Source organism: Rhinoraja longicauda, chromosome 20 (assembly GCF_053455715.1).
Source record: "Rhinoraja longicauda isolate Sanriku21f chromosome 20, sRhiLon1.1, whole genome shotgun sequence".
NCBI classification, from domain to species: domain Eukaryota; kingdom Metazoa; phylum Chordata; class Chondrichthyes; order Rajiformes; family Arhynchobatidae; genus Rhinoraja; species Rhinoraja longicauda.
The window spans coordinates 37,959,338-37,972,423 of NC_135972.1; the positions used below are offsets into that span (position 1 = coordinate 37,959,338).

Here is a 13,086-nt window from a genome sequence, read left to right on the forward strand (position 1 = left end):
GACAAAGGTTAGAGGTGAAAAAACAAAAGAATGATAAGGAAAGAAAATATGTGAAATGTAAAGCCAGAGGAGTTGACATGAATGGAAGGGAACAGGGAGGAGTTGAATGAGGGAAGATTAATGGGACTTGGGGATGGGAGATGAGCAGGGTGACGTGTGAAAGTGTGTACTGGGACGGGGCAGAGTATTAACGTAATAGGTTATGCAAAGAATTACATTTTCTTGATGTATTTATAAATTTGGGAACTAGGTGTGTTTGTCAACATTTGTCACTTTGTAAACATTAGTTAATTAAGTTTTAATTGAACTATAATTCAAATAGATTAAGACAATGTAAAATAAAAAACTATAATTGATCAGTGATGCATTCAAGTTAAAATTTCAGTAAGTTTATTTTCAATTGGTCAGCAAGAACTCAATACATAAGAAATATTTATGTAAATATTCAAACTACAAAGACATAAAAATGTTCAGGTATGAAATAGCTTTTCTTCCTTCAGAACTACAAATATCCTCGAGGATGGTGCACAATTGTGAAAGCATCAGTTCCAGTTGTCCTCACAGCTATCTATGCACTCACAAAGTTCTCACATCTTTCAATGGACCACAGAATTTAAAGGTTCAGCTCTGATATTTCCCAGATCCAAAGCAGAATCTGTTTCTTCATCTATTTCACCAATCACTGCCCTGCAATAAAGATGTACAAGATACAAGTAGTTATAATCTTAATTTTTAAACGAGAGACACAAGGTAAATTTTAATTCAATTCATCCAAGTTAAACCTGGAACTATTATTGGAGGGGGAAGGAATAAAAAAACACTTTCCAAACAATTTAGAGTAGTTGCTTATCTATCAATTATTTGGAGCAGATAAACTCCAAGTTAAAGCTTCAAACATTGCTTTGCTGCACCCAATACACAATAATAATTGTTTAAAAGGAATTTCTAACTTTATTCCCAGATTTTGAGCCAGTACATGGACAAATGCAGGACTGGATCTAGTCTTTGCGATGTAGTTGGGCAATTAAAGGGGGTCAGTGGAAAGCCATTTAAGATACTGACCATAATTCTGTAAATTTCAACTTGGTTATGGAGAAGGACAAGCATAGACATTAACTGAGGGAACGTTGACTTCAATATAATTCAGGGGCAGACAAAAGTAGACTGGGAGCAACTACATACAGGCAAGTCTACATGCAACCAATGGGGATCATTACAAAAATGGATTAGTGAGAGAGCAGGGCCAACACACTCCCATTACAATAAATGCAAGGCCAACAAGTCCAAAGAATCCTGATGTCAAGGGACTTTGAGACCTGGATTTTTTTTCTTAAAGCATATGATAGGTTTAAAGGTGGATAAATTACCAGATCCTGATGAGGTACTATGGGAGGGAAAGGAGATTACTGGAATTCCAGTAGAAACTTCAAATCTTCTCTTTCCACAGAAGACATGCCACATGACAGGATTGCATCAAAGGTGTTACCTTTATTCAAGGAGGATAGCGGTGATAAAGCAAGTAATCATAGACCCTAAAGTCTGGCATTAATAGTAGGGAAATTATTGACAAACAAATGTCAGACAAGATTAATTAAGGATAGACAGTTGTTTTGTTAAGGGTCAAGAGTCAATAATGTTTTATTGTCATTTGTCCCAGATAGAACAATGAAATTCTTACTTGCTGTAGCACAACAGAATATGTAAACATAGTACACTGTAAACAATATGATAAACAAGAAAAAAAAGTTCAGTGTATATATACACATACTCACAAGTACACACACACATATATACACATACTCAAAAAACAAACAATAGTTGTGCAATAATAATAATAATAATCTATTGTAGTTCAGAGTAGTGTTTAATAGCCTGAAGCTGTAGGGAAGAAGCTGTTCCTGAACCTAGACATTACAGTTTTCAGGCTCCTGTACCTTCTTCCCAATGGCAGTGGTGAAATGCGTGTGTGGCCAAGATGGTGTGGGTCTCTGGTGATACTGGCTGTCTTTTTGAGGCAGCAACCCTGCTAAATCCCTTCGATGGTGGGGAGGTTAGAACCGGTGATGGACTGGGCAGTGGTCACAACTTTTTGCTGTCTTTCCCGGTCCTGGACATTCAAGTTGCTGAACCAGGCCGTGATGCAACCAGTCAATATGCTCTCTACTGTACACCTGTAGAAGTTCAAGAGAATCCTCTTTGACATATCAAATCTCCTTAATCTTCTCCGGAAGTAGAGGCATTGATGTGCTTTATTTATAATTGCAACAGTGTGCTGGGTCCAGGAAAGATCTTCAGAAATATGCACGCCCAGATATTTGAAGTTTTTGACTCTCTCTACCATCATCCTGTTGATATAAACAGGATTGTGGGTCCTCATCCTTCCTCTTCCAAAGTCCACAATCAGTTCATTGGTCTTACTGATATTGAGAGCCAGGTTGTTGTGCTGGCAACATTTGATCAATCGGTCGATACTCTGATTCATCACCAGATGCTGTTTGACCAATTTGATTGAATTTTTCAGAAATTCATTCCTAGACACTAGCTGTGTCAATGTGGGCAATGTACTTGAAATGATCAGCATGGATTTTGGTGCAGCCTTTGACAAGTTCCCATGTGAGAGACTGGTCCAAAAGATAAGAGTCCGCGTAATTCCATGCATTTTGGCACATTGTATTCAGGACAATTTGGATCCAGATTGGCTTGGAGATAAAAGGCAGAGGGTGATGGTACCCTATGACCAGTAGCGAAATCAGTGCAGGGGGTGATATAGGATCAGAAGTAAGAAGCCTTGTGGGTAGAACAAAGAAACTGGAAGAGTAAAAGGACCCTGGTGGAAGTTATTTACTGGCCCCAAACAGTAGCCAGAATATAGGGGGCAAATTACATCAGGATATACAATTGACATGCAAGAAAGATAATGCTACGGTGGTCAGGCATGATCTCAAAATGCAGATTGATTGGGAAAATCAGGCTGGTACTGGACCCCAAGAGCAGGAATTTGTAGAGTGCCTCCAAGATAGTTTCTCAGAGCAGCTTGTAGTGGAGCCAACAAGGGAAAAGGCAATTCTGGATTTGGTGTTGTGTAATGAAGCAGATTTGATTAGGGAGCTTAAGGTAAAGGAACCATTAGGAGGTAGTGACCATAATCTGATAAAATTCAACCTGCAATTTGAGAGGGAGAAATTGGATGTGTCGATACTACAGCTCAGCAAAGGTGACTACAGAGGCATGAGGGAGGAGCCAGCTAGAGTTGATTAGAAAGGGGCCCCAGCAGAAATTATGGTGGAACAGCAACGCAGGAATTTCTGGGAATAATTCAAAAGATGCATCTTTTCATTCCAAAGAGGAGAAAAGATTCTAAGGCGAGAATGAGGTGACCGTGGCTGACCAGGGAAGTCAAAGACAGCATTAAACTGAAAGAGAAGGCAGATAACATTGCAAAGATTAATGGGAAACTAGAGAATTGGGAAGCTTTTAAAAAAACAGAAGGTAACTAAAAAGTCAGTTTAAAAGGCATAAAAGATGAAATATGAAAGTAAGCTAGCCAATAATATAAAAGATAGCAAAAGTTTCTTCAGATATATATATATATATATATACAAGTAAGAAAGAGGCAAGGGTGGACATTGGATCGCTGGAAAATGATGCTGGAGAAGTGATAATGGGGAATATAGAAATGGCAGAGGAATTGAAAAGGTGTTTTGTATCAATCTTCACAGTGGAAGATACCAGCCATACGCATGAAATTCAAGAGTCAGGGGTTGATGAAGGAGTACCCTGGAGAAGGTGCTTGGGAAGCTGAAAGGTCTGAAGGTGAATAAGTCACATGGACCAGATGGTCTGCACCCCAGGGTTCTGAAAAAGGTGGCTTTTGAGATTGTGGAGTGATCTTTCAATAATCACTAGTCAGGAGTGGTTCCAGACAATTGGGAAATTGCAAATATTACTCCACTGTTCAAGAAGGGAGCAAAGCAGAAGAGGGGAAATTATAGGCGGTTAGCCCGACTTCAGTAGTTGGTAAGATTTTAGAGTCCATTATAAAGGATGAGGTTTCGGACTCCTTAGAAGCTCATGATAAAATAGGAAGTGGTTGAAGTCAGCATGGTTTTGTGAAAGGGAGATCTTGGCTGACAAACCTGTTGGAATTCTTTGACGAAGTAAATAGCAGGATAGACAAAGGAGTCAGCAGATGTTGTTTCGCTGGATTTTCAGAAGGTCTATGATAAGGTGCTACACGTGAGGCTGCAAAAGAAGACGAGAGCACATGGTATCAGAGGGAAGATACTAATATGGATAGTAGGTTGACTGGATGCCAAAGACAAAGCAAAGCAATAAAGGAGGCTTCTTCTGGTTGGATGCCAGTGACTAGCCAGTACTCTTCACTTTACATATGAATAATTAGGATGAGGCTTTTTTGATAGATTCTTGATTAGTACAGGTGTCAGGGGTTATAGGGAGAAGGCAAGAGAATGAGGTTGAGAGGGAAAGATAGATCAACCATGATTGAATGGCAGATACTGGGTATCGACCCGAAAAATCACCCAATCCTTCTCTCCAGAGATGCTGCTTGACACGCTGAGTTACTCAAGCATTTTGTGATACCTTCAATTTGTTCCAGCATCTGCAGTTATTTTCGTACATAACTTGCCGCTCCACTGCGATTTCTCCTCAAGTTATGTCTACTTTGAAGTTCTCCTCCTCTCTTCGAGAGTCTGAAGAAAGGTCTCAACCCGAAACATCACCCATTTCTTCTCTCCAGAGATGCTGCCTGACCCGCTGAGTTACTTCAGCATTTTGTGATACCTATGATTGAATGGCGGAGTAGACTTGATGGGCCGAATGGCCTAATTCTGCTCCGATCACTTATGAAGTAAGAAACCTTTCCTTCAGCAGAGCTGTCAGCAAAGATGTCCATAAACATAAACAGCAAAGATGTCAATAAACAGGGGGAATATGCTAATAGGTAAGGAGTAGGATTTGGAGGGGTTCTGAGAAATAATTTTTTCCACTCAAAAGCTGGTTAAAATCTGGTAAACGTTTTTTTCTTCACTCCTTGGGCAGGAACACCAGGACACAGATGGTGACAAATCAAGTACTGGAAAATAGGATTGGTAGATTTAGGTACTTGATGGCTGGCACAAACATGGTGGAACCAAGGACCTGTGGCCTTCTTGGATGACAAATTATTTTGTACTTTGATTGCTGATCAGCAGTTAGTACCATACCAAAAGAAAAAAAATGTACAACGGCCATTGCACTTTAGTAATTAATAGTTGATTTTCTCTCGCAGTCCAAATTAATTTTTAGCAAAAGAATAAAGCACCAAATATATTGTTAAATATCATATAGTTAATTTAATATACAAAAATATGAATAATATAAAGTCAGAAATGAGCCTATCAGGACATCTACATAGGAAATGTAATTACATAATTACAAAGGAGCAGTAATTTAAAATAGCGATGTGTAGAAATTTCTTGCCACAGTGGGTGATGAATCTCTAGATCTGTCTACCCCACAAGGAACGGAAGTGGCGGCGCCTAACGGCTGCGGCTCGCTAGCGGTCTGTTCGTCTTTTTTCCTTTTTTTGTTGTTGTTGTGTGTCGGTGTTGGGGTGGTTTTTGTATTTTGTTTGGTTGTGTATGTGTGGGGGGTGGTGGTGTGGGGGAAACTTTTCTCTTCCTCACGGCGCGGGGTGCTGCTCGGCTGCGGGGCCTAACATCGCCCGGTGCGGCTCGGCCGCTGGACCTTACATCGCCCGGTGTGGCTTGGCCGCTGGACTTTACATCGCCCGGTGCGGCTTGGCCGCTGGACTTTACATCGCCCGGTGCGGCTTGGCCGCTGGACTTAACAGTGCCCGGTGCGGCTCGGCCGCGGGACTTTACATCGCTGGTGCGGCTCGGCCGCTGGACTTAACAGTGCCCGGTGCAGCTCAGCTGCGGGGCCTAACATCGCCTGGTGCGGCTCGGCCGCGGGACTTTACATCGCCCGGTGCAGCTCGGCCGCGGGACTTTTCATCGGTGGTGCGGCTCGGCCGCGGGACTTAACATCGCCCGGTGCGGCTCGGCCACGGGACTTAGCTGCGCAAGGCTTGATCGCGGGGCCTTTCATCGCCCGGCTCGGCCGCGAGACGTTTCAGCACCCGGTGCGATTCGGCCGCGGGGACTTCCATCCCCTTGCGGGGACTGTGCGGGTCGGTCGGGGACGAGCTGTCTGTCCGTGGGCGTGGGGAAGAGAGTGGAAGTTTTGTTGCCTCCATCACAGTGAGGGGGTGTTTGGAGTCACTGTGATGGACGTTTGTGTTGGGGTTATGTGTCTTGTGTTCTTTTTTTGTATGACTGCTATGTAGTTTCGTTCGGTACCTCGGTACCGAATGACAAATAAAGCTCTGTTATGTTGTGGAGGGTAGATCATTAGATTTACGGTGGAGGCAGATCATTTTTTGGGAATTAAGGGTGACGCGAAACGGGCACAGAAGAGGAGCTGAAACCAATGTGGATGATCAAACAGCGTGGTGGGGCAGCCTTGTAGGGCCAGTGGCCTCTTTCAGTTCCTAATTTGTGTTCTTATTGGTGGAAAAATGAACAAATCTCCAAATACTTACACATTGTCTCCTCGCACTATGTACAAGCCAAGTACTACTTGTTCCACACCTTGCTGTGAACTGAAAACCCGCTCGTGACTTTCATCTAGGATTAGGTTGATGGTTTGATCAAACCCCTTTAACGTACCCTACCATTAAAGTGAAACAAATAAAAGCAGTTCAAACATTTATACATGGATGTGTTCAACCCAAAATACTACTGGTTGGTTTAGCTTTATATTTTGTTCACCAGCGATTTTGAAAACAATCCTAACATTGATGCATCACGATAGATACTGGGGATGACAGTGACCATACTGCAGAGACCTAAAAACCATGCACATGAAGAGGAATGGAATATTAGGCCACTGTGTTGCCAGAAGCAACCATCAAATAACTGTAGTGAGTAGTGAGGCAGATAGACAATTAGGTGCCATCACAGAAGGGAGGGAACAGGTGGAGGCAGTGGTGCAGGAGCAGCTTGTGGTTTCGGCAGCTACAAAATCCTTTTCATTAAGTTACATACTAAAATATTTAATGATCAATTTCAGGGAAATTAACTATACAATATCAATCACATGTAGTTCAATGGCAAATCAATTTACATCTACAACTTGCAAGATGTTCTGCAACAAATCTACTGAAGGGGGGGAAAAATTCAGGCAATTATATCTGATTTTTAATCAGTCTGCACCATGCAACCTATTAAAGCAAAATATGTTTTTATTTGCAAGACTGGGGAAACTGTATTGCTGAGAGGTATGAACGTGTTGGTTCAAATCAGGGTTTATCTACCCGACAGCAACAAGGCTTCTTCCACATTCACATAATTTTCTTGCACACCACTCTGAAACAGCTACTCGATTCCCTTTCACCCATAACCACTTTTTTTTCCTTTGTTTAATTATCCTTAAACTTTTCATTTATAATTGAGTTCTATTTCTAGAACAGTTACTGGGACAATGTCATGTTATTTTTTGAGTTTCTGGGTTACTGACCAGTGGTAGTTAATATTCCTTCTTTTGCTTATTAAACCCCTCATCCCTAAAATGTTGCATTTCCTTTTAAATTTCTTTATTCGAATGACAAAATTCCAGAGGTAGCTTTTATGACACAAAGCCATCAAAAATACATGCGTTATATTACTGGATGGCAGCGCAATCACAACTGTATATGACTTTATTTAAACAGTTTATAAGCCGTGATTAAAATTGGCATTTTTACCAACTAACAAATTCTACATAAAAGGGAGGGGAATCGTTTGTGTTCTCTCCAAATTTGAATTCTCTCATATCCGGAATATAATTTTCTAATTCATTAATAAGATTTCCAATTTGAGAATTGACTTACCACAATCATTCTTCCATCTGCTGTGACCACTGCAACTGTACCTGAAGACTCTGGTTAAGATAAATCGATTTGTCTCTTCTGTTCAATCAACATTCAATTGTCAACATACTTCAATTGTCAGATTTATACGTTAGCCATCAAGAAGGTGAGAAACATACTCCTAACCTCGAACAAAATCTCAATATTCACCACTCAACTGCATTCACAACCAACCCTATCAGCAACTGCCCCCATCTAATTGGCATTCAACAGTTCTCTTTAATACACAATTCAAAATCTTTGTCTTCACATGCAAAGTATTCCCATGCCTTTAACAACGCAGTTACATAAAGTCATAATTGATCTTGTTAACATGCATCTCTCCAAACACCACTGTCATTCATTTCTATCCCCCTCACAAACTCAAATATATTTTGGACCACTACAGGGAACTGAATGTGATCCATTCTCAAACTCTCAGCCCTCCACTATGAGGCATGGTCTGACCCCAGATGCTCAATGGAACAGAGGGGAGGGGGGAAATGTGAGAAGCTCCACAGGATGCAGGAGCCTGACCCCTGCTCCTCAGAACGGCTACAGCTACCCTGCTCTTCAACTGACCTGCACAACCTTTACCCTAATCCTACATTGACAAGACAACACATAGAATAAAGGAATCATCCAGCATGGAAAAACAGCCTTCAGCCCAATCCGTTCATGCCGACCAAGATGCCCCCATATCTAAGCTAGTCCCATTTGCTTGCATTTGGCCCATATCCCTCTGAACCTTTCCTATCCATGTACCTGTCCAAGTGTCCTTTAAATGTTGTTGTACCTGCCTCAACGATCTCTTCTGACAGCTCATTCCATACACCCATCACCCTCTGAGTGAAAAGGTTGTCCTTCAGGTTCCTATTATATCTCTCCCCCTTCACCTTAAACCTAGGTTTGGTTCTCAATTCCCCCACTCTGGGCAAGAGACTCTGTGCATCTACCCGATTTATTCCTCTCATGATTTTATACACCTCTGTAAAATTACCTCTTAGCCTCCTGTGCTCCAAGGAATAATTTTCAAGCTTGCCCAACCGCTCTTATAGCTCAGGCCCTCAATCCTAGCCACATCCTTGTAAATCTTCTCTGCACTCTTTCCACACACGTGACCAGTCATATTTGACCTCTGACCCTAAACAAACATTGTCAGCATAACATATAAAAAATTCACTTGATAAACTTCGACACATACAAGTCATATATACAGTACAAAACAAAATACCTGCAATGTTTTCAGAATTAGAAGAGATGTATTCCACAATTTTTCACATTTTTGGTCACACACGTGACAAAGAATGGCCCTTATATCTTTCCCCCCCTCACCTTAAACCTATGTTCTCTGGTTCTCAATTCCTCCACTCTGGGCAAGACTCTGTGCATCTACCCAATCTATTCCTCTCATGATCTTATACACCTCTATAAGATCATCACTCATTTTCCTGCACTCCAAGGAATAGAGAATCAGCCTGCTCAAACCCTCACTATAGCTTAGACCCTCGAGTCCTGGCAACATCCTCGTAAATCTTCTCTGCACCCTTTCCAACTTGACATCTTTCCTTGATAACATGGTGAACACAATACTCTAAATGCACACAATACAATAGAACTGAACACAATACTCTAAATGCAGCCTCACCAACATCTTATATAACTGCAACATGGCCTCAAAAACTTCTATACTCAATAGACAATAGGCGCAGGAGTAGGCCATTCAGCCCTTCGAGCCAGCACCGCCATTCAATGTGATCATGGCTGATCATTCTCAATCACTCTGACTGATGAAGCCCATTGTGTCAAAAGTTTTTTTGACCACCTTATCTACGAGTGACACCACCTTCATGGAATTATGTACCTGCATGCATAGATCCATCTGCTGTACAAGACTCCAGAGTCCTACCATTTACTGTGTCGGTTTGACTTTCCAAAATGCAATACCTCACATTTCTCTGTATTAAATTCAATCAACAATTCCTCAGTCCACCTGGCCAACTGATTAAGATCATGCTGCAATTTTTGACAACCATCTTCACTATCTGCAATACCACCTACTTTTGTATCATCTGCAAATTTGCTAATCATGCCATGTACATTCTCATCCAAATCGCTGATATAGATGGCAAACAGTAACGGGCCCAGCACCCAACCATGAGGCACATCGCTAGTTACAGGCCTACATCTCCAAAAACTCAATCTGGTTCATGAGACACGGCCCCTCACATAAACCACGCTGACTATCACTAATCAGCCCTTGTCCGTCAAAATGCATGTATATCCTACCCCTCAGAATACTCTCTAGTAACTTTCCAACTACTGATCACTGGCCTACAGTTCCCAGCCTTTTCCATGCAGCCCTTCTTGAATAAAGGCACAATACTTGCCACCCTCCAGTCTTCCAGCCTCTCCTGTACTTAATGACAATTTGTAAATTTCAGCCAGTGTTCCTGCAATTTCCTCTCCAGTTCCCCACACTAATTTATATTACTCCAGCTTTTTGTGTTTATCTTATGTTTGTATCTGTTTGTCTGAATCCACATGCATGTGATACTGCTGCTATAAGCAATATTTTCATTTACCTGTACCTCACCGTCCATGTGACAGACAACTCACTCACCTTGACCCCAGGATGCAGGTTACTGACCCCCAGCCCCTCACCGTGACCCCAGGGTGCCAGACACTGACCCCCAGCCCCTCACCATGACCCCAGGGTGCACGTCACTGACCCCCAGCCCCTCACCGTGACCCCAGGGTGCCGGACACTGACCCCCAGCCCCTCACCGTGACCCCAGGATGCAGGTCACTGACCCCCAGCCCCTCACCGTGACCCCAGGGTGCCGGACACTGACCCCCAGCCCCTCACCGTGACCCCAGGATGCAGGTTACTGACCCCCAGCACCTCACCGTGACCCCAGGGTAGAGGTCACTGACCCCCACACCTCACCTTGACCCCAGGGTGCCGGACACTGACCCCCAGCCCCTCACCGTGACCCCAGGGTGCCGGACACTGACCCCCAGCCCCTCACCGTGACCCCGACCCGGCGTGTGTGCCAGGCCGCCGCCGCCGGACCCTCGGCCCCGGTCGCTGTCCAAGCACTCGGAGTCCCCGCTGGTACAAGCCAAGGCCCTCGGTGCCAGGCCTTGCCGGGTCCCGCTGGTCCCTTCCCCGGACGACAGTCCCCACCGGTGCCGGTGATCGGGCCCCAGCCGCCCCCGATCGCTGCCCTGCCCCGGCCGATGCTCCCGTCCCCACTGCCGCCGGTCGGTGCCGATGCCCTCGCCGCCGGTTCCTGCTCTCAACCACCAGCGCTGCCGGTACCCACGCTGGCCCCTGCCCTGCCCCCTCGGCCTCGGCCCTAAGCCCGGTCCCTGCCTCCGGCCGTTGCCCGACGGTGCCGGTCCATGTCCCTGTCCCTGTCCCTGTCCCGGTGGTGCCGGTCCCTCATGGTGCAGGGGTGCCCGAGGGTCCCAGTGCCGCCAAGGATACGGTTGATGTAGTTCTCGAGAGCCGACGTCATGGCGGCGCGAGCGGCGGCCGTTCCCGCTCACTGGCGGCGCGCGGCCCCAAGCAGCCAACGGCCGAGCGCGCGCTCCGCTCCGGCCCCGCCCCCCGCACCAAGCCCCGCCCCCGGCACCAGGCCCCGGTCCGCACCCGCCCCAGCTCCCCCGCACCAGGCCCCGCCCCCAGCACCAGGCTCCGCCCCCCTCGCGTCCCCGGCCCCGCCCCCAGCCCCTTCCTCCGCACCAGGCCCCGGCCCCGTGCTCCAGGACTTGTTCAAGGCCCCGCCCCCATCCCGCCCTCGGCCCTGCCCCCTGCCCTGCCCCCGTGCTCCAGGCCCTGCTCCAGGCCCCGCCCCCATACCGGCCACTCCCCCAGCCCCCCCCCCACACACCCCATGCTCCAGGCCCCGCCCCGGCCCACAACGGAGGGAGTCGCCCAGCGCCTCAGGCGGCCGCTCTGCACAACATAGCCGGGTAGGGGACGTGCTGGACCTTCTTTAATCTTCTTTCGAATGAAGACTACTTTAATTATATTGATTGCCATGTATATCTGTCCATTCGACTTCATTTGGAAGCGAATATCGAGAGGGAGAGTCCACCAGTCCCAGGCCCTCTGCACCTTTCCTACCCCATGGATCTCCATAAATGTTTTTAAATACTGTAATTGTACCCACCTCTGCCACTTCCTCTGGCAACTCGTCCCACACACCCACCATCCTGCACGTGGAAAGGTTACCCCTAAATCAGTCTGAAGAAGGGTCTCGACCCGAAACGTCACCCATTCCTTCTCTCCTGAGATGCTGCCTGACCTGCTGAGTTACTCCAGCATTTTGTGAATAAATACCTTCGATTTGTACCAGCATCTGCAGTTATTTTCTTACATTACCCCTAAATCTATGTCCTCTAGATTTAGTCTCCCCAACCCAGGCAGGGAAAAATATTGTGGTCAATCATTAAATGATCATAGTGGGGAAGAACTGTGTCCTGAATCTGATGGTGCTTACTTCAAGCTTGTGTACCTTTTGACAATGGGAGTGGGGAGTAGAAGGATTGACTAGAGAGGGACAAGCTCTGAAGAAGGGTCTCCACCCGAAATGTCACCCATTCCTTCTCTCCAGAGATGCTGCCTGACCTGCCGAGTTACTCCAGCTTTTTGTTTCTGTCACTGGAGAGAAGAATGGGTGATGTTTCAGGTCGAGACCTTTCTTCAGACTGGTTAGGGATGAGGGAAATGAGAGAGATAGACGATGATGTAGACTAGAGACGAAGAACAATGAATGAAAGATATGCAAAAAAGAAATGACGATAAAGGAAACAGGCCACTGTTTGTTGGGTGAAAACAAGAAGCTAGTGCGATTTGGATGGGGGAGGAATAGAGAGAGAGAGGGAATGCCAGGGATACTTAAAGTTAGAGACATCAATATTCATAACCACGGGTCTGTGTGAGGGACTGGGCTGCATCTACTACTCTTTGCAATTTCTTGCACACTTGGACACAGCTGGTCCCAAACCATGCTGTCATGCAACCCAACTTTCTACGTTTCTGTAACAGTATGCTTTCTATAATGCATGTGAAGAAGTTTGTAAGAGTCATTGGACATGTGAAATTTCTTCAGTCTTGTGAGGAA

General features: G+C 45.3%; 1 protein-coding gene across 1 annotated transcript; it reads right to left on the reverse strand.

Annotated features, from left to right (window-relative positions):
* Nucleotides 1–367: 367 nt before the first annotated feature.
* On the reverse strand, nt 368–11,570 carry lsm8 (LSM8 homolog, U6 small nuclear RNA associated). The gene is made up of 4 exons (XM_078416654.1): nt 11,445–11,570; nt 7,934–7,974; nt 6,605–6,732; nt 368–687 (listed from the first exon to the last, which is right to left on the reverse strand). The coding sequence occupies exons 1-4, from the start codon at nt 11,473–11,475 to the stop codon at nt 597–599; spliced, it is 291 nt and encodes a 96-aa protein (XP_078272780.1). The 5' UTR covers nt 11,476–11,570; the 3' UTR covers nt 368–596.
* Nucleotides 11,571–13,086: the final 1,516 nt, after the last annotated feature.